Below are 18,943 nucleotides of genomic sequence, written 5' to 3' on the forward strand. Positions count from 1 at the left end.
GAGAAGAATGCTGGTGCAATTTTGATTGGGATTGCATTGAATGTGTAGATAGCTTTGGGTAGTATTGACATTTTGACAATATTTATTCTTCTAATCCATGAGCACAGAATGTTTTTCCATTTCTTTATATGTTCTTCAATTACCTTCATAAGCTTTCTATAGTTTTCAGCATACAGATCCTTTATATCTTTGGTTAGATTTATTCCTAGGTATTTTATGCTTCTTGGTGCAATTGTGAATGGGATCAGTTTCTTTATTTGTCTTTCTGTTGCTTCATTGTTAGTGTATAAGAATGCAACTGATTTCTGTACATTGATTTTGTATCCTGCAACTTTGCTGAATTCATGTATCAGTTCTAGCAGACTTCTGGTGGAGTTTATCGGATTTTCCACGTATAATATCGTGTCAGCTGCAACAAGGGAAATCTTGACTTCATCTTTGCCAATTTTGATGCCTTTGATTTCCTTTTGTTGTCTAATTGCTGATGCTAGAACTTCCAACACTATGTTAAACAACAGCGGTGAGAGTGGACATCCCTGTCGTGTTCCTGATCTCAGGGAAAAAGCTCTCAGTTTTTCCCCATTGACGATGATATTAGCTGTGGGCTTTTCATAAATGGCTTTGATGATGTTTAAGTATGTTCCTTGTATCCCGACTTTCTCGAGGTTTTTGTTAAGAAAGGATGCTGAATTTTGTCAAATGCTTTTCTGCATCGTTTGACAGGATCATATGGTTCTTATCTTTTCTTTTATTAATGTGATGTTTCACATTGATTGATTTGCGAAGGTTGAACCAGCCCTGCATCCCAGGAATGAATCCCACTTGATCATGGTGAATAATTCTTTTTATATGCTGTTGAATTCGATTTGCTAGTATCTTCTTGAGAATTTTTGCATCCATATTCATCAGGGATATTGGCCTGTAGTTCTCTTTGTTTGCTGGGTCTCTGTCTCGTTTAGGAATCAAGGTAATACTGGCTTCATAGAATGTATCTGGGAGTTTTCCTTCCCTTTCTATGTTTTGGAATAGCTTGCGAAGGATAGGTATTATCTCTGCTTTAAATGTCTGGTAGAACTCCCCTGGGAAGCCATCTGGTCCTGGACTCTTATTTGTTGGGAGATTTTTGGTAACGGATACAATTTCTTCGCTGGTTATGGGTCTGTTCAAGCTTTCTATTTCCTCCTGATTGAGTTTTGGAAGCGTGTGGGTGTTTAGGAATTTGTTCATTTCTTCTAGGTTGTCCAGTTTGTTGGCATATAATTTTTCATAGTATTCCCTGATAATTGTTTGTATCTCTGAGGGATTGGTTGTAATAATTCCATTTTCATTCATGATTTTATCTGTTTGGGTCATCTTCCTTTTCTTTTTGAGAAGCCTGGCTACAGGTTTATCAATTTTGTTTATGTTTTCAAAAATCCAACTCTTGGTTTCGTTGATCTGCTCTACAGTTTTTTTAGATTCTATATTGTTTATTTCTGCTCTGATCTTTATTTCTCTTCTTCTGCTGGGTTTAGGGTGTCTTTGCTGTTCTGCTTCTATTTCCTTTAGGTGTGTCGTTAGATTTTGTATTTGGGATTTTTCTTGTTTCTTGAGATAGGCCTGGATTGCAATGTATTTTCCTCTCAGGACCGCCTTCGCTGCATCCCAAAGCATTTGGATTGTTGTATTTTCATTTTCGTTTGTTTCCATATATTTTTAAATTTCTTCTCTAATTGCCTGGTTGACCCATTCATTCTTTAGTAGGGTGTTCTTTAACCTCTAGGCTTTTGGAGATTTTCCAGACTTTTTCCTGTGGTTGATTTCAAGCTTCATAGCATTGTGGTCTGAAAGTATGCATGGCATGATCTCAATTCTTGTATACTTATGAAGGGCTGTTTTGTGACCCAGAATGTGATCTGTCTTGGAGAATGTTCCATGTGCACTCGAGAAGAAAGTATATTCTGTTGCTTTGGGATGCAGAGTTCTAAATAGATCTGTCAAGTCCATCTGATCCAATGTGTCATTCAGGGCCCTTGTTTCTTTATTTACCGTGTGTCTAGATGATCTATCCATTTCTGCAAGTGGGGTGTTAAAGTCCCCTGCAATTACCACATTCTTATCAATAAGGTTGCTTATGTTTTGAGTAATTGTTTTATATATTTGGGGGCTCCCGTATTTGGCGCATAGATATTTATAATTGTTAGCTCTTCCTGATGGATAGACCCTGTAATTATTATATACTGCCCTTCTTCATCTCTTGTTCCAGCCTTTAATTTAAAGTCTAGTTTGTCTGATATAAGTATGGCTACTCCAGCTTTCTTTTGACTTCCAGTAGCATGATAAGTAGTTCTCCATCCCCTCACTCTGAATCTGAAGGTGTCCTCAGGTCTAAAATGAGTCTCTTGTAGACAGCAAATACATGGATCTTGTTTTATCCACTCTGATACCCTATGTCTTTTGGTTGGAACATTTAGTCCATTTACATTCAGTGTTATTATAGAAAGATATGAGTTTAGGGTCATTGTGATGTCTGTAGGTTTCATGCTTGTAGCGATGTCTCTGGTACTTTGTCTCAGAGGGTCCCCCTTAGGATCTCTTGTATGGCTGGTTTAGTGGTGATGAATTCCTTCAGAGTTTGTTTGTTTGGGGAGACCTTTACCTCTCCTTCTGTTCTAAATGACAGATTTGCTGGATAAAGCATTCTCAGCTGCATTTTTTTTTCTGTTCATCACGTTGAAGATTTCCTGCCATTCCTTTCTGGCCTGCCATGTTTCAGTAGGGAGATCAGTCACGAGTCCTATAGGTCTCCCTTTATATGTTAGAGCACAGTTATCCCTAGCTGCTTCCAGAATTTTCTCTTTATCCGTGTATTTTGCCAGTTTCACTATATGTTGTGCAGAAGATCGATTCAAGTTACGTCTGAAGGGAGTTCTTTGTGCTTCTTGGATTTCAATGCCTTTTTCCTTCCCCAGATCAGGGAAGTTCTCAGCTATGATTTCTTCAAGTACACCTTCAGCACCTTTCCCTCTCTCTTCCTCCTCTGGAATCCCAATTATGCGTAGATTATTGCGTTTAATTGTGTCACTTTGTTCTCTAATTCTCCCCTCATACTTCTGGATTTTTTTATCTCTTTTTCTCAGCTTCCTCTTTTTCCATAATTTTATCTTCCAGTTCACCTATTCTCTGCCTCTTCATTCCAAGCTGTGGTTGTCTCCATTTTATTTTGCAGCTGAGTGATAGCATTTTTTAGCTCCTCCTGGCTGTTCCTTAGTCCCATGATCTCTGTAGCAGTGGATTCTCTGTTGTCCTCTATACTGTTTTCAAGTCCAGCGATTAATTTTATGTCTATTCCTCTAAATTCACTTTCTGTTATATTGTTTAAATCCTTTTTGATCAGTTCCTTAGCTGTTGTTATTTCCTGGACGTTTTTATGAGGGGAATTCTTCTGTTTCGTCATTTTGGATAGTCCCTGGAGTGGTGCAGGACTGCGGGGCACTTCCCTGTGCTGTCTTGAATAACTTGCGTTGGTTGGTGGGGTCGCAGTCAGACCTGATGTCTGCCCCCACCCCACCGCTGGGGCCACAGTCAGACTGGTGTGTGCCTTCTCTTCCCCTCTCCTAGGGGCAGGATTCACTGTGGGGTGGCGTGGCCTGTCTGGGCCACTTGCACTCTGCCAGGCTTGTGGTGCTGGGGATCTGGCGTATGAGCAGGGGTGGATCGGCAAGGTGCACAGGGGCAGGGGGGGCTGGGGGGGCAGGCTCAGCTCACTTATCCTTCGGTGATCCGCTTTGGGAGGGGCCCTGTGGCACCGGGAGGGAGTCAACCCCGCCAGAGGGATGGATCCGCAGAAGCACAGCTTTGGGTGTTTGCGCGGTGCAAGCAAGTTCCATGGCAGGAACTGGTTCCCTTTGGGATTTTGGCTGGGGGATGGGCGAGGGAGATGGCGCTGTCGAGCGCCTTTGTTCCCTGCCAAGCTGAACTCTGTCCTCCCAGGCTCAACAACTCTCCCTCCCCTTGTCCTCCAGCCTTCCCGCCGTCCGAGCAGAGCTATTTGCCTATAGCCTTCCAGATGTCAAGTCCCGCTCGCTGTCAGAACACACTCTGTCCGGCCCCTCCGCTTTTGCAAGCCAGACTCTGCTTGGGGCTCTGCTTGGCCGGGCAGCCCCTCTGCCCCGGCTCCCTCCCGCCAGTCCGTGGAGCGCGCACCGCCTGTCCGCCCTTCCTACCCTCTTCCGTGGGCTTCTCGTCTGTGCTTGGCTCGGGAGACTCTGTTCTGCTAGTCTTCTGGTGGTTTTCTGGGTTATTTAGGCAGTTGTCGGTGGAATCTAAGTGATCAGCAGGATGCGGTGAGCCCAGCATCCTCCTACACTGCCATCTTCCTTCCAGAATCGAAATGTGTAGTCTTAAATGCTGATAGTATGTTAAAAATGATTAGAAGTTTCAACTATTAAGTAACTTAAGAATAAGAATAATAGATTAAATCCAAGGAATGTAGAATGTAGATAAAATGAAAAAGAGTAGAAATTAAAGGAATAGGAAACAAATATTAGAAGATTGGTTTACTGAAACCAAAAGTTGGTTCTTTGAAGAAATAATACAGTGGATACTGGTGCAGTGACATTGAGGAGGAACAAAAAGAGAGAAGGTACAACTACATAATATTAAGAATAATGATGCATATGGGGTGCCTGATGGCTCAGTCAGTTAAAGTGTCAGACTCTTGATTTCAGCTCAGGTCATGATCTCACAGTTCATTAGTTTGAGCCCTGCCTTGGGCTCTGCACTGAGAATGTGGAGCCTGCTTGGGATTCTCTCTCTCCCTCTTTCTTTCTGCCCCTTCCCACTTGCATGCACAGGTATTTTCTCTCTCTCTGTCTCAAAATATATAAACTTTAAAAATAATGGGATATAATCATATAGGCATTGGAGAAAAATGAGAAAATTAAAATACTATGAAGAAATTTATTCCAATACATTTGAAAACTTAAATGGGAAATTTGTAGAAATAATATAATTTACTAAAACCATACTGAGAATAAACAAAGTCTTTGAGTTAATACTTAACATTTTAGAAGGAAAATGCCATCTTCTGATTTTTTTACAGGCTAGTTTTACTCAACTTGCAAGAAACTGGTATCTCAAACCTTATAGAAATTCTTTTATAGAATAGAAAAATAGTGTGGTCTAATTTGTTTTATGAAGTCAGAAATTTTTATTATAAAATCAAAGAATGACAGTTTGAGAAAGATAAATTATAGGCCAATCTCTCTTATGACTACAGATGCAATAATCCTCAATGAATTAAATTATATATATTATTTATTACTTATATAAATATATTAATAAATCATGACCAATGTGGGTATATCCCAGTATTGTAAGATTTGCCTAATGTTAAAAAATCTAAAATACCTTTTCATTTCATCTGCCACATTTACGAATTAAAGAGAATAATGATATGATTATTTCCATAGATGCAGAAGAAAAAAGCATTTGATAAAATTACAATACCATTCATGATAAAATTCTTAATCAGGAACAAAAGAGATATTCTTTAAATTGTTGAAATTTTCTATCATGAATCTAGAAGAGGTATTATCTTGGATACTGGAACATAAGTCAATTCCCTTTGAGTAAAAAAGAAAAGACAAGGATGGCTGTAATCACTGCCTCCCTAACACATTTTTGTGAAAAACCTGGTTCATCCAGGGAGTTAAGTGAAATGAAATATGTAAGAGTAGGTACATAAGCACTGTCACTATCTGTAGATTAGATAAAGCTGTGAAGGTCATTTATCAAAATAGACAAATGTAAGTCCAATAATAAAATATATGGCATTTCAGCATACAACATTTACGATGTTGAACTCTAAAATTACTGTTTATAAAAACATTAAAAATTAACAATAATAGGAATAAATCAAACAAAAGATGTGGAAGAACTATATGGAACTATATAGAGAAAATTATAAAACTTAAGTCAAAGAACTCATAAGTAAATGAAGATTTACACCATATTCATGATTTGGAGTATTCAGTATTGTAAAAAAGACATTTCTTCACAAATCAATTTACATATTTCATGCAACTGCAATAAAAATTTAAATAAAATTTTTCATGGAGATTAACAAGGAAAATTCTAAATTTTACATGGAAGAATCAAGGGTCTAGAATAGCCAAACCACTCCACAAGAAGAATAAGGACTTGCCTTATAAAATATCAAGACTAAACCAATATGATATTTGTGTAGTGATAGATAAAATGACCAAAGGCATAGAAAAAAGAGACTTGGAGAAAGCCCATACATGAATAGATACTGAATATTTGACATAAATAGTATTATAGATCTTGGAAGAAAATAAGTTACTATTCAGTAAATGGTACTGGAACAATTGATTGTTTGTGTGGAATATTTCAAATTGGATTCCTGTCTTACATAATACAAAAAGATCCATTACAAATGGAGTAAAGTCTTAAATTTCACATTTAAGGAAAAATTAAAGAAAATATTTTGGAAAACAATTTTAACATTTGTAGGTAGAGAAGGATTTCTTGCAAGACTTAAATTCATGCTAATAAAAAAGTAAATGATAAAAATTAGAACAATATCAAATCACCAGGGATGCCTGGGTGGCTCAGTTGGTTAAGCTTCTGACTTCGGCTCAGATCATGATCTCACAGTTTGTGAGCTCGAGGCCCACATCGGGCTCTGTGCTGACAGCTCAGAGCCTGGAGCCTGCTTTGGATTCTGTGTCTCCCTCTCTCTCTGCACCTCCCCTGCTTGTGCTCTGTCTCTGTCTCTCTCTCACGAAAATAAACATTAAAAAAAAAATTAAAAAAAAATCAAATCACTCAACAAAAATGTTGCCAAAAAACTGTGATAAGTACTTCACAGAAGAAGATTCCTAAGTAGATAATGAACATCTGAAAACATATAATTGACCTTTTTGTAAATTTGGAAATGAAAATTAGAGACTACAATAAGATAAGCATTTTGCCTGTTAAAGGTAGGTAAACATTAAGAAGTCAGGTCCCAGTTACAATGTCAATGAGTTAGGACCACACTGGATAATAATCTGCAAAGTGTTTAATCTGCATATTTCACAGACCAGCAATTGCACTTGATAGTGTATGCAAAAAAACCTCTTGCACTTGTGTACTATATGTTTGACTTTGTTCATAGTAATATTATTCAGAATAGCAAAATCTGGGAACTGCACTAATGTCCTGTGACAGGTAAAAGGATAATAATTTGTTATATATGTGTACATGAATATAGCTATTGCTGTGAAGTGGATGAACTTCAGCTAATGAGACAACTATGTTAGGAATCTTAGGAACAAAATATTGAGATAATTTTTTTTTAAGTCAAGCAAGACTATGTATGTTGATATCCTTCAAATAAAAAACAAAAAAAGAAAGCCAAACAAACTTCTACTTAGAAATATACATCTATCTATAAAGAAATAAAGATTAGCTAGTTGACATGTTAAAATTATGTAAATTGTGAGGAATTGTGCACCATTGTGAATTGCCTATAAGCATTATTTTCATAAACGTCTAGGTCTGGTATGTACCTCAGCGCTTCTCTAGTTCAGTCTCTTTTTATTAAAATTATTTTTAATGTTTATTTATTTTTGAGAGAAAGAGTGTGTGTGTGAGCAGGGAAGGGGCAAAGGCAGAGAGGGAGACACAGAATCCAAAGCTGGCTCAAGGCTCTGAGCTGTCAGCACAGAGACTGATGATGTGGGGCTCGAACTCAAACTTTGCGCTGACAGCTCAGGGCCTTGAGCCAGCTTCAGATTCTGTGTCTCCCTCTTTCTCTATTCCTCCCTCAATTGCACTCTGTCTCTCTCTTTCTCTCTCAAAAATAAATGAATATTAAAAACAAATTTAAAAATGATCTCAGGTCAAAAGTTGAATCTTGAAAAATATGATATAATGAAGTGAACATGTAACAGGGACTTTAGAGATGATATAACCCAGTCTCCTCATTGTATGAACGGTCAAATCAACAGCATTAATGACTTATCCAGTGACATGTAGCTAATTAACAACAGAATTGGATTTAAACCTGATTTGTAAATTACATTTTTAATTTTTTACCCAGTGAACCCGATCACCTTGAGTAATTTAAGTTGGGATCTTTCTTTACTTTTTAAAGTTAATTAGCTGAATAATCTTCATTCTAATTAACATATTAGGGAAATATGATTCCCATTTAGTAATACTTCTTATTTGCTATAGGAGCCTACATATACAATAAAATTTTGAGTAATATGGTTAAATATTTATTGAGCACTAAAAGTTATCCAGTATTTATTTATTGTTAAATTTTATTTATTTTGAGAGAGATAGAGAGCAGGGGAGGGACAGAAAGAAAGGGAGAGAGAGAATCCCAAGCAGGTTCTGTGCTGTCAGTGCAGAGCCCAATGCGAGGCTCTTTCTCTAGAACTGCAAGATCATGACCTTAGCCAAAAACAAGAATCGGATGCTTAACTAACTGAGCCACCCAGGCGTTGCTCTAGTATTATATTTAAAAGTGTATACTACATACTGTGTTATTAGAAATCATAAACATTTTAGATTGTTTAAATGAATTATAGGTATATAATGAAATGTGTGAAGAACGTTAAGTGGAATTTTTAGTAATGATAAAATATTCATAGTATATGTATACAAGTGCTTAATAGTATCCACATTAAAAATTATATGTGTTTATGCATCTTTTAATATTATATTTAGTCCATATTCATTAAAGCATTAGCTGTCAAAGTGGTAATTTTTGGTAAATTTCTATAAGGATATATTTAAGGGCAATACTGTTTATATCATGGCTATCGATAAAAGCACATTGTATTTAATCAGGTGTCTTAATCCTCTATTTTAGTTCTTAGAGGACAAAAGGAACTTTGGATCATCTTATGTGGTCAATTTAATATATTATCCATCTTACTTATATTGGGACCAGAACGTAAGAGATGATGCAAAACATCTTTAATAATTGGGCATATTATTTTAAATACTTGTTTAATTGTTCGGATGGTTCAATAAACAGAGGGAGACACATTTACATCCAGTGACTTGCTTGGATTTTGAGCTATTTTTTTTTTTTTAATTTTAAACAGAGATTCCACTTTAGATGTCCAGATTCCCACAGTGAGCCTTCTTGATGGTGATGAGGCTCAACCTCTTTCTGTAACATTTCCAAAAGGCTGTGTCATCACAGGGTCTTCCAGTGGAATAAATGCTCAGCTCACCTGCCACCTCAGCTTTAAATCATCTAAACCTGTGTCATTTTTCACCAATATTCTTTTCTGTGATAACAGAGATAACTGGTAAGAGATTCTTTTGTATCTGACAGTGAAGAATAATGAGTTTATGTTTTACACCCTTGTAAAATGTTAAATGGAGAGACATCTAAAATAATGACTTTGGGCCTAAAGGTCTTTTTAAAAGTTCTAAATGCAGCATGGTTCCCATGAGAAACAGCTTGATGGTGGTAACTAGCATATACTGAAGCTAGGTTACGTGGGTTTGAATCCTTGCTCTGTTAACTGTGGTGAAATTATTTAATCTTTTGAGCCTCTCTGTTTTCTCATCTGTAAAATGGAGATAATAGCAGAACCTATCTACAGAATCCCATCTGTAATAGTAAGAAATGCCCTGAGTTAATGACTATTGAGTTAATTGGACAGGAACTGGCACAAAGGAAATGTTAAATAAGTATTAAATGAAAATGAGAAACATCAGCATAATGAGTTTCCAAACAATATGATTTTGTTACATGTAGCTTTAACAGACTCAGGGAAATTCAAATACTTCTTGGTGGAAACACGATTCTAGATTTCTTACCGTGTGGGACCGGAAATTCTACTTTTAAATTACACCCTGAGCAGATTTGATTCTCCAGATTGTAAGACACCAATGGGTAGAGCAATCAAGTTTGTTAAAAATGTTTATAATGAGAAGTAGCATTGGAGGGAATTGTACGCTGAAGATTAGTGTTGGTGTATGTGCTCAGTGTGATAATTTATTAACTAGTAGTGGGGTTATTACTCTTTGGTGCATTCATAGTCAAAGACTGACTTCCGTGTTAGGAATTAGAAGGGAGAGAAATGGTACTGGAAATGTTGCATCCAGTGCAAAGTGTGGCCGTAGCCAGGACACAGTTCATGGAGTTCTGCTGACCTCCAGCTTCTGTGTCTCTTGCATATGTTGATGGGTAAAATCATCTAAGTTACACTATGCAGACTCCCATTTTTCTCTTTTGATGCTAACAGCCTGTCTTGTGTTGACATTTAAAAACAAAATTTTAATGGTTTTGCTTTAGGCTCCTGTCAAGCACTGAACTCTGTGCCTCTGTCCTGGGAGACATTCTGTCTTTTTGTACATTGCTGACCTTGTTCATAAAAGTTTAACTTTACTTCAGTCCACAAATTTACACTTTGCCCAGAGCACTATGGAAGGTCTAGCTTTGAACTCACCAATAAAAATCATGAATAATTTATCCACGAATGTCTTAAAGCTAATGAAGACTCAGACCTCATTACCAGGGTGAGGAGAGAAATAGTTTCACTAAATACTGGGTGGACAAGATTGTTTCTGGGACAGGGGAATAATTGGTTCTAACAGGGGCTGGAACAGACTTCACTGTGTCAGTGTGTTGACGTCTGGTCAACTAACAGGATGGTAAGGAGACCTGAAGACAGTCTCTACAAAGAGGAAGTGCTATAATTGATGATCTTTTTTTTTTCTTTCCTTGTCGTTATTTTGTGCTTCCTTTCAGCCTTGAGACTTGTTTGCTCTTACCTGGATTTCCCCACCCTTCTTACCTTCATTACCCCTAAGCTCCACCCCAACCCTCAGCAAGTGTGGGATAAAGTAGAGCTTTTAGAAGTAATTTAGAAACTTTGAAAATCATAATTGGGCTCCAAAAGGCTTTCCTGTGCACCCAGATGAACAAGAATCATGAGAACTCTGTGGAACCTTAATATTAGCAAACCTTTTACTGATGCATTCATTGTTAACTCCTCATCTAGTTTCCCATAGTGCATAACATCAGGTCTTCTCTCAACTCTCCAAAGCTGGCTTTGCCTTTCTGTAGACTTTCCATCTTGAATCTCATTGAGATAAAAGAGGTCTTCCACCAGGAAAGGTGAGAGCTTCCCTCTCACCTCAGAATTTCTCTTGGGAAAAAATATTACTCTTTGATTTGTTTTCATCTATTATATTTATTGTGGGTAATCTGTGTGTGATCTGCCACATCTTTTGGGTAGGAAAAGATAAATTAGAAAGGGGTCCTTTGAGATGGAGGTCAGTGTAGTAAAGGTGAGCTTTAAACAGTGTTTTTTATACACTCTTTGGTGCCAAGAGGTGAATACAAAAGGCGTTGCAGTAGGAGCAACTGATAATGTCTTGGGGAAATTGGGGATGGCTATTTACTCAGGTTTCTGAGTAAAATCTCAAAGGACAAATTAGACTTGCCAGTGTTCGTCCTAAATTGATTCCTTTTTTTTTTTTTTTTTTTTTTTGTGGCATCTAATTTGTCCATATTGGAGTGCATGGGTTCAGTACAAAATAAAACACTCATCCCATCATGCTTTGCTTTCTTTTACTCATGCACGATCATTTCATACTGTGGTTCCCCTTGGGGGCTAACCTGCATGGCTTCTTATTTTGTTTCTTTAGACTTTGTCACATTCAGATTGGCTCAGCTGGCCTAAGAGCTATAAGTTATATCCACTATAGAGCTATAGAACTCTATAGATATAGAGCTATATCCACTATTACTCATGCTAATATGTCTGCTGCCACTAATAATGGTCCCTTCCACACTCATGAGCCTTCAGTTCAGAGGCTGCACACCCTAGTTGCCTTTTCCCCAAATTCCCCCAAAAATCTGGGGATGAAGGTTGTATATATCTATGGGAGGGATGGTGATGTGGTCAAAGAGTATTGCAAGTGTGTAATACTAGGTATGGAAGTTGAAACAGCCTTGTCTTTGGGGGTGATATTTTTGGTGTTTTTGGTTGGATCGATACTGGCAAGGCAGAACTGAGAAGCTGAAAGAGCAGCAGGAATAGATTGTGAGTCTTGCATGCTTTGATATCCATAACTGAGACAGAAGAGAGCTAGGAGAGGTGATGTTATGCAAATCAAAGCTTGGACACGTACAGGAAGCATGAGGTCAACAGCTATTAACACAGGTCAGGTCCTAGATCATAGGTTAGATATCATGAAATCCATACAACAGCCCTGGGAAGTGGATGCTTTTAAGATTTTCACCTCTGCTTTATAGAAGAGGTATCTAAGGGCCATAGTGTGATATAACTTGTCCAAGCTCACTCAAATGTTAATTGGTGGCGCCTGGGTGGCTCAGTGGGTTAAGCATCCGACTTTGGCTCAGGCTAATGATCTCGTGGTCTGTGAGTTTGAGCCCTGCATCGGCTCTGTGCTGACAGCTCAGAGCCTGGAGCCTGCTTCGGATTCTGTGTCTCCCCCTCTCTCTACCCCTCCCGTGCTCATGCTCTTTCTCTGTCTCTTGATAATGGATAAACCACATTTCCGTTTCCAATGATTATGTATTTAGTCACCTTGTTTTAACACTACTTAGGTTGTATAGAATCATACAGAAATCTTTATTATAGTTCTACTTTTTTATATGCACTGTCATATGTAGACTTTACAAGGAATAAGAAATGGAATGGTGTAATTTCTTTTCTGTTGTTTTGCATCTCTCTCTCTCTCTTTCACAAAGACACATACCCATTAATGAAGATTTCATGTCTGACATGTAGTAATGATAGTAATTAAAGTGTACTCAATAAGAACTTGGATATTTAGTTATTTTTATTGATGTATTAATTTATTGATGAGTCAAAAACTCATAAATAGTGTCCATGGTTAATGTTTACAGTTTCCCTGAAAAAGCCTGTGTTATAATTACTATCAGTAAACAACAGAACATGATTTTTACTTAAAAATAAGCTTATGGGGCACCTGGCTGGTTCAGGCAGTAGAGCATGCAACCCTTGATCTCGGCGTTGTGAGTTCAAGCCCCATGTTGGGTGTAGAGATTACTTAAAAGTAAAGTCTTTAAAAAATAAGCTTATCGTATATGGGTAGTTAAGAGATATCCTGTAACCCTTTCAGATATTTTAAATTGATAGTGTTTGCAAAAGTCTTCACATCAATGTATTAAATTGAAATCCAGTATTAAAACAACTGCTAAAGTGGTTTTTTGAAATTTTACATTTCACATCAATAAAATTTCAAAAAGGAAACCATATATTCTTTGTAAAAATTAAAATATTTTCTTTTCCTACAAAAGAAATGTGTTTATTGAAACAAAATTCATTATGTTTTAGAAGTGTATAGTTTTATGAGGAATTTTGTATCTGTTTATAAAATTGCTTAAATGATATTAAGAATGGCTTTTGAGGGGGCCACCTGGGTGATTCAGTTCGTTAAGCATCCAACTCTTAACTTAAGCTCAGGTCATGATCTCATGGTTGGTGGGATAGAGCCCTGCATCAGGCTCTGTGCTGACAGCTCAGGGCCTGCTTGGGTTTCTCTCTCTCCCTCTCCTCTCTGTCCCTCCCATGCTGGTGCTTTCTCTCTTTTTCAAAATAAATAAATGAACTTAAAAAGAACAGTTTTTGAGAGAGTCAGGGATGCTGCTTTACAGATCAAACTGTATTCTAGGTTAACTTATCTTCCTTATGTTCTAATTAATTCAACCTTATTCTCCTTGATTTTTCTTATTTTTACTTTTTGCATATGAAATACCAATGTCGGGGTGTATGGTGGGGGGGGGGGAAGGGGAGAGAGAGAGAAGGAGGGATACACACAGACACACTAGTTTCTCTATTGCCTTTTTTGCACCAAGGAGTATAGTTTATAATTATATTAAGTGCATTTATAGATCTTAAATAAGTTATACTCTTTAGATTTTGGGAATGGATCAAGAAATATACCCCATATGGAATAGCAGGAATTCCCTTACCTAGGTAAAGATTTGTGAAATGCATCCTGAGAAACAATCTACCTTGAAGAGAAAGTTTTAACTTATTATTAGTAAAATTAGTGAATGTCTAAAATGTCTGCACGTGGCCCCTAACCAATAAATCAATATAAAATAATGAAGGAGAAGATACAGTTTTAGAAATTGTAATAGGTCTATAATTACATCTTCTTTGGCTAAATGATAAACATTTATTTTTTTTTTTAAGTTTATTTATCTTGAGAGAAACAGCAAGTAGGGGAGAGGTAGAGAGAGAGAACAGGACAGAGGATCTGAAGTGGACTCTGTGCTGACAGCAGAGAATCAGATGTGGTGCTCAAACTCACAAACCGTGAGATCATGACCTAGCCGAAGTCAGATGCTTAACAGACTGAGCTACCTAGGCACCCCTAAAGTTTATTTATTTTGAGAGAGAGAGTGCATGTGTGTGCACACATGTGAGCAGAGAAGAGGCAGAGAGAGAGGGAGAGAGAGAATCCTAAGCAGGAGCCGTGCCGTCAGCATGGAATCCGATGTGGGGCTCGAATTCACGAACCATGAGATCCTGACCTGAGCCAAAATCAAGAGTCAGACGCTTAACCGACTGAACTACCCAGGCGCCCCAACTTTAACATTATTATCTGTTAGCAATTTGACATTGTGAATAATGACTGAGGCATTCATTCTTTCATTCAACAAGTATTTATTGAATGTCCACCATGTACCAGACACCATTCTAAGCACTAGGGGTTACTTCAGAGATCACAACATGATATCTGCCCTGTGGAGCTTAGAGTCTAACAGGGGAAAAGAGACAAGAAACAATACACATGATAACGGGTAAGTCTGGTATGTGGTTATTGTTGGAGGTTATAGCAAAAAGTATAAGAACAGGGTAAGGTCTTGGGGAGTACCAGAGAGGGAGTGACTAGGTCTCAGTAAAGTATAGTGTGATAGGGAGTGTTTCCCTTAAGAGGATGGGATCTGAGAGATGGGAAGGAGAGAATGCAGTTCAAAATATTCTGGTAATATCCTTTCGGACCAAGGGGATAGCTGATGCAGGGTCATCCAGGTGGATGCTTACAAAGAGGCCTGTGCAACCTAAGTAGAAGGAGCCAAGGGAGGAATTTAAGAGAAAGGGTTGGAGAGGTAACAGCAGCCCCAGACCCAATGGGACCTTTGGGGTTATTTTAAGGATTTGAATTTTTACATTGAATGAAGTGAGGAGCCATTGCTTGGTTCTGAGCCAGTGAAAAAATGCAACATCCATAAATTTTCCCCAATAATGAGGTTAGCCAGTCATTCCCTACCACCAAAAACTTGTGCTTCCAAAATTATCCCTTTTGTTCATGAAAAGGCTTCTTATTTCTCGACTAGTTTTCTCATTCATTCATTCATTCATTCAGTATCTACAAAGTGGCAATAATAAACCTGGTTTTCTTCTAGAATTGAGGTCAAAACAAAGTTCCTGGCCTCATGGAGCTTCTATTGTAATGGAAGAAACAAAAATTGATAAATACTATTATATCATAGATTAATGAGGAAATTATATAAGTTTAATGAGATGGAAAGTAAGGGGTACCTCCATGTATCAGACAGATAAAGCATTTCTGAGGATATGATGATTGGAGCAGATGGTGATTGTGAGAATTTAATGTGAAAATATTTGTAAGGTACTTGCCTAGAACAGTCCCTGTGCTGGCATGTTGCAATAACTGAGTAAATGTTCTAGAATTGGCATTAGTTTTAAAATCAGTATTTTAGATCTCCAGAATGATTCCAGTGGCTACTAAAGAGATGGGAATTTTCTTCTATTAAGAGAATGATTGGATCCACCCTGAAGTGAGGGGAAGAATGGACAGGGGCAGTTCATTTATCATAGGGTTAAGGATTGCTTTGGGGAATTTCCACATCGTTAATATTATGTTTCAGCATTGATGTTTATTTTTACGTTTGAAAATGTATCTGATCTGGGAATTCATGCAGAGAACAAATTGATTAAGAGATGCCAGAATGTTGTAATCCCTTTTTCTGCACAGCAAGTTGAGGAGAAGGGAACATTATATCCTGAAGGAGCTTATAATTGAGAATAAAGTCTGGATGCTTTGTGTTGCTTTGTAAGTTTGACTGGCACTTTACCCAGACCTTGCAAAGAATGAAGGTTGTGGCTTTGGGAGATTAATTTCATGGAAATCCTAAGGATGCCAAAAAATCTTACTATTTTACTGTGATTAATCCTTAACATAGGGTGTTTACTTTTGTAAAATCAAGAGTTGATTTCACCTGTATGTTTCAGGTGACCAGAAGGTTAACCTGAGTTAGTAGTCCTCTTTGTTAAAATAGCAAACACAGGGCCACCTGGGTGGTTCGATCGTTTAAGCGTCTGACTCTTGGTTTGGCTCTGGTAATGGTCTCACGTTTCATGAGTTCAAGTCTCACACCAGACTCTGTGCTGACAATGTGGGGCCTGCTTGGGATTCTCTCTCTCTCTCTCTCTCTCTCTCTCTCTCTCTCTCTCTCTCTCTGTCCTTCCTCTGCTCATGCTCTCTCTCTTTCTCTCTCTCTAAAAATAAATAAATATTTTTAAAAAATTTTTTAAAGAGAAAATACAAACTGAGGCTTCATGGTTGGGAATGTGGTACGTCAGAACTCTGAGGTACTCCATGCATTTTTTTAAATCCCATTTAACACATACCTCTTATGCTCAAAATGGTATCTTCCCTGGGTTTTTAATACCCAAATTTAATTTGAATAACTTTAGAACAAAGGAAAAACTTCACTTATTTTATAAGGGAGCTAACGTGAGCTATTAAAAATTAAAATTTAAGCCAAATGAAAGAAATCTAAATTCCTTAGTTATCAAATAGATATTGTGGTGATTTTTTTCTTTTCCTTCTAGAGCAGTGCTTCTCATGACTGGACAGTAGAAACTGGACACTGGGAAGTTTTTTAAAACTATAGTAGCCTCAGTCCAACCCAGAGACTATGATATAGTTTGTCTGGAGGGCCGCCTGCACATTGCAAATTTTAGAAACCTCCCCATTCGATTCTAATGGGAAGTCAAAGTTGAGAACCCTTGCTCTAGAGCATTCTTGACTCTAGATATGACTCACCCAGGGGGCTTATTAGGACGGATTCTGAGCCCATCTGCTGACCGGGGCTGATTTAGTAAGTCTTGGGTGGGGCATGCACATTTGGATGTCTAACAGGTTCCCATTTGATGCTGAGGTTGCTGATCTGGACAGACACTGAGCTCCTGTAAAAGGCAGAATTTGTGATCTCATTCTGGATCTAGGAAACAACATCTGTGTTTTAAAAATGTCCTCAGGTGATTAATGTGCACAGTAAAGTTCATGAAGCACTAGACCTAAAAGGATTGAATGAGGGAAAATGCCATCAAGAGAGATTAGGTTTAAGAGGGGAACACTTAAATATTTGGAAAGAAGTGATACTAACACTAGAAAATGGCATTGCTGTGAGAATCTTTACCCATCTTTCTTTTAGAGTAGGTTTGCTTTATTTGCTAATACATTATCTAACCCAATCTGCTTAAGTGATCTGCATTGTAAAGTATAAATTCCCAATTTATAGCAGAGGAAATTGAGGCACTATTTCTCTTTTCAACCCTTACCCAGCTATGGAGGGAAATAACCTAGATTTGAGATCAAATCCCATTATCACACAACGTTGCTTTCCTTTAACTTTTCTTTAAAAAAAATTTTTTTTTAATGTTTCTTTATTTTGAGACAGAAGGAGAACAAGCAGGAGAGGGGCAGAGAGAGAGGGAGAGAGATGATTCCAGACAGGCTTTGCACTGTCAGTGCAGAGCCTGATGAGGGGCTTGATCTCATGAACCCTGAGATCATGACCTGAGTCCATATCAAGAGTTAGACACTTAACCCACTGAGTCACCCAGGCACCCCTCCCCCCACCCTTTAACTTTTCAAATCGTAGGATTTTGTTGTTACAACATGGTTGGTTTACTAAGAAAATTGAATAAAATTATTTTTCAAGTTTTGGTATGTCATGTGGCATATAACCCATTACTTGAAGAGGAAGATTTTGGTATTTTGAGGCAAGTTGAACCACATATTATGTTCTGAATGAGAGGTTGATTGGAAATATACAGGAAGAATAGTGCAGGATTGTTTGGTACATGAGGTTGAGCTAAAATCAGGGCTGCTGATTACGTGGCACACAGTGGTGCGTATCTTTGCCAGTGGTTAAAATCTTTGAAATATTTCTCTGTTGGTTGGTAACCAGCCACTGTCCTAGGTCCTCACACTGGTGCCTGGCCTGCATCCAACGCTCCTTTTGAACCCTGGGCCCCCCTCAAGACTTAGTAATTAAAGGGTTAATGCCTGTCATAGCCAGAGACGGAAAGATTCTGTACTATTTTCTTTTGGGTCAATCTCACATTATCAATAGTGACTATTGGCTAGAAATGCTGAGAGCATTCACCTGCACCTCTGCTATTTGTGCTGCATCCCCACACACACTTCCCCTTTCAGAGTACATCTTGTGGCTGGACTGAGACCTTGGTGATTCTTATCATGACTGCAAGATGCACCTCAGTTAGAAACAGCAGGGAAGTATGAAAAAACACAGTTTATTGCTCACATGTTTTTAAGGGTATAAGGCACACTCGGGGCCACACAGTGAGGCCGCCAGTAGAAAGAGTATGCAAGCCTGGTGTTCTGCCTTTATTGGGGTTGAGAGTGGGGTACCTAGGGTTTCAGGGGTTCACTCTTTATTAGTGATTTTAAAATATAAGAGCAGAAATTAAAGTGAGGGAAGGGAAAAGCAAGTATTCAGAGGGTCAGTTACCTAGGTTAACCAGAGATCTCTGGCCTGGGTACCCTGGCTCTTCTAGTTGTATAGCTGGCAATTTGTTTATTTCAGATGCATGTCTTTGAAGTGGATGCCTCTGCAATCAAGCCTAATGTCAGGCACTTAACA

At 38.0% G+C, this 18,943-nt stretch overlaps 1 protein-coding gene across 1 annotated transcript in view; it reads left to right on the plus strand.

Annotated features, from left to right (window-relative positions):
* The window catches only part of CFAP47 (cilia and flagella associated protein 47), a 562,540-nt gene that overhangs the window by 144,416 nt on the left and 399,181 nt on the right, over nucleotides 1–18,943 (plus strand). Inside the window, exon 22 of the mRNA XM_040468820.1 lies at nucleotides 9,108–9,317. Coding sequence (XP_040324754.1) covers nucleotides 9,108–9,317 — 210 coding nt within the window. The remainder of the gene's footprint in view (nucleotides 1–9,107; nucleotides 9,318–18,943) is intronic.

This window comes from Herpailurus yagouaroundi, unplaced genomic scaffold (assembly GCF_014898765.1).
Source record: "Herpailurus yagouaroundi ecotype Mexico unplaced genomic scaffold, PumYag 67793, whole genome shotgun sequence".
Taxonomy (NCBI): domain Eukaryota; kingdom Metazoa; phylum Chordata; class Mammalia; order Carnivora; family Felidae; genus Herpailurus; species Herpailurus yagouaroundi.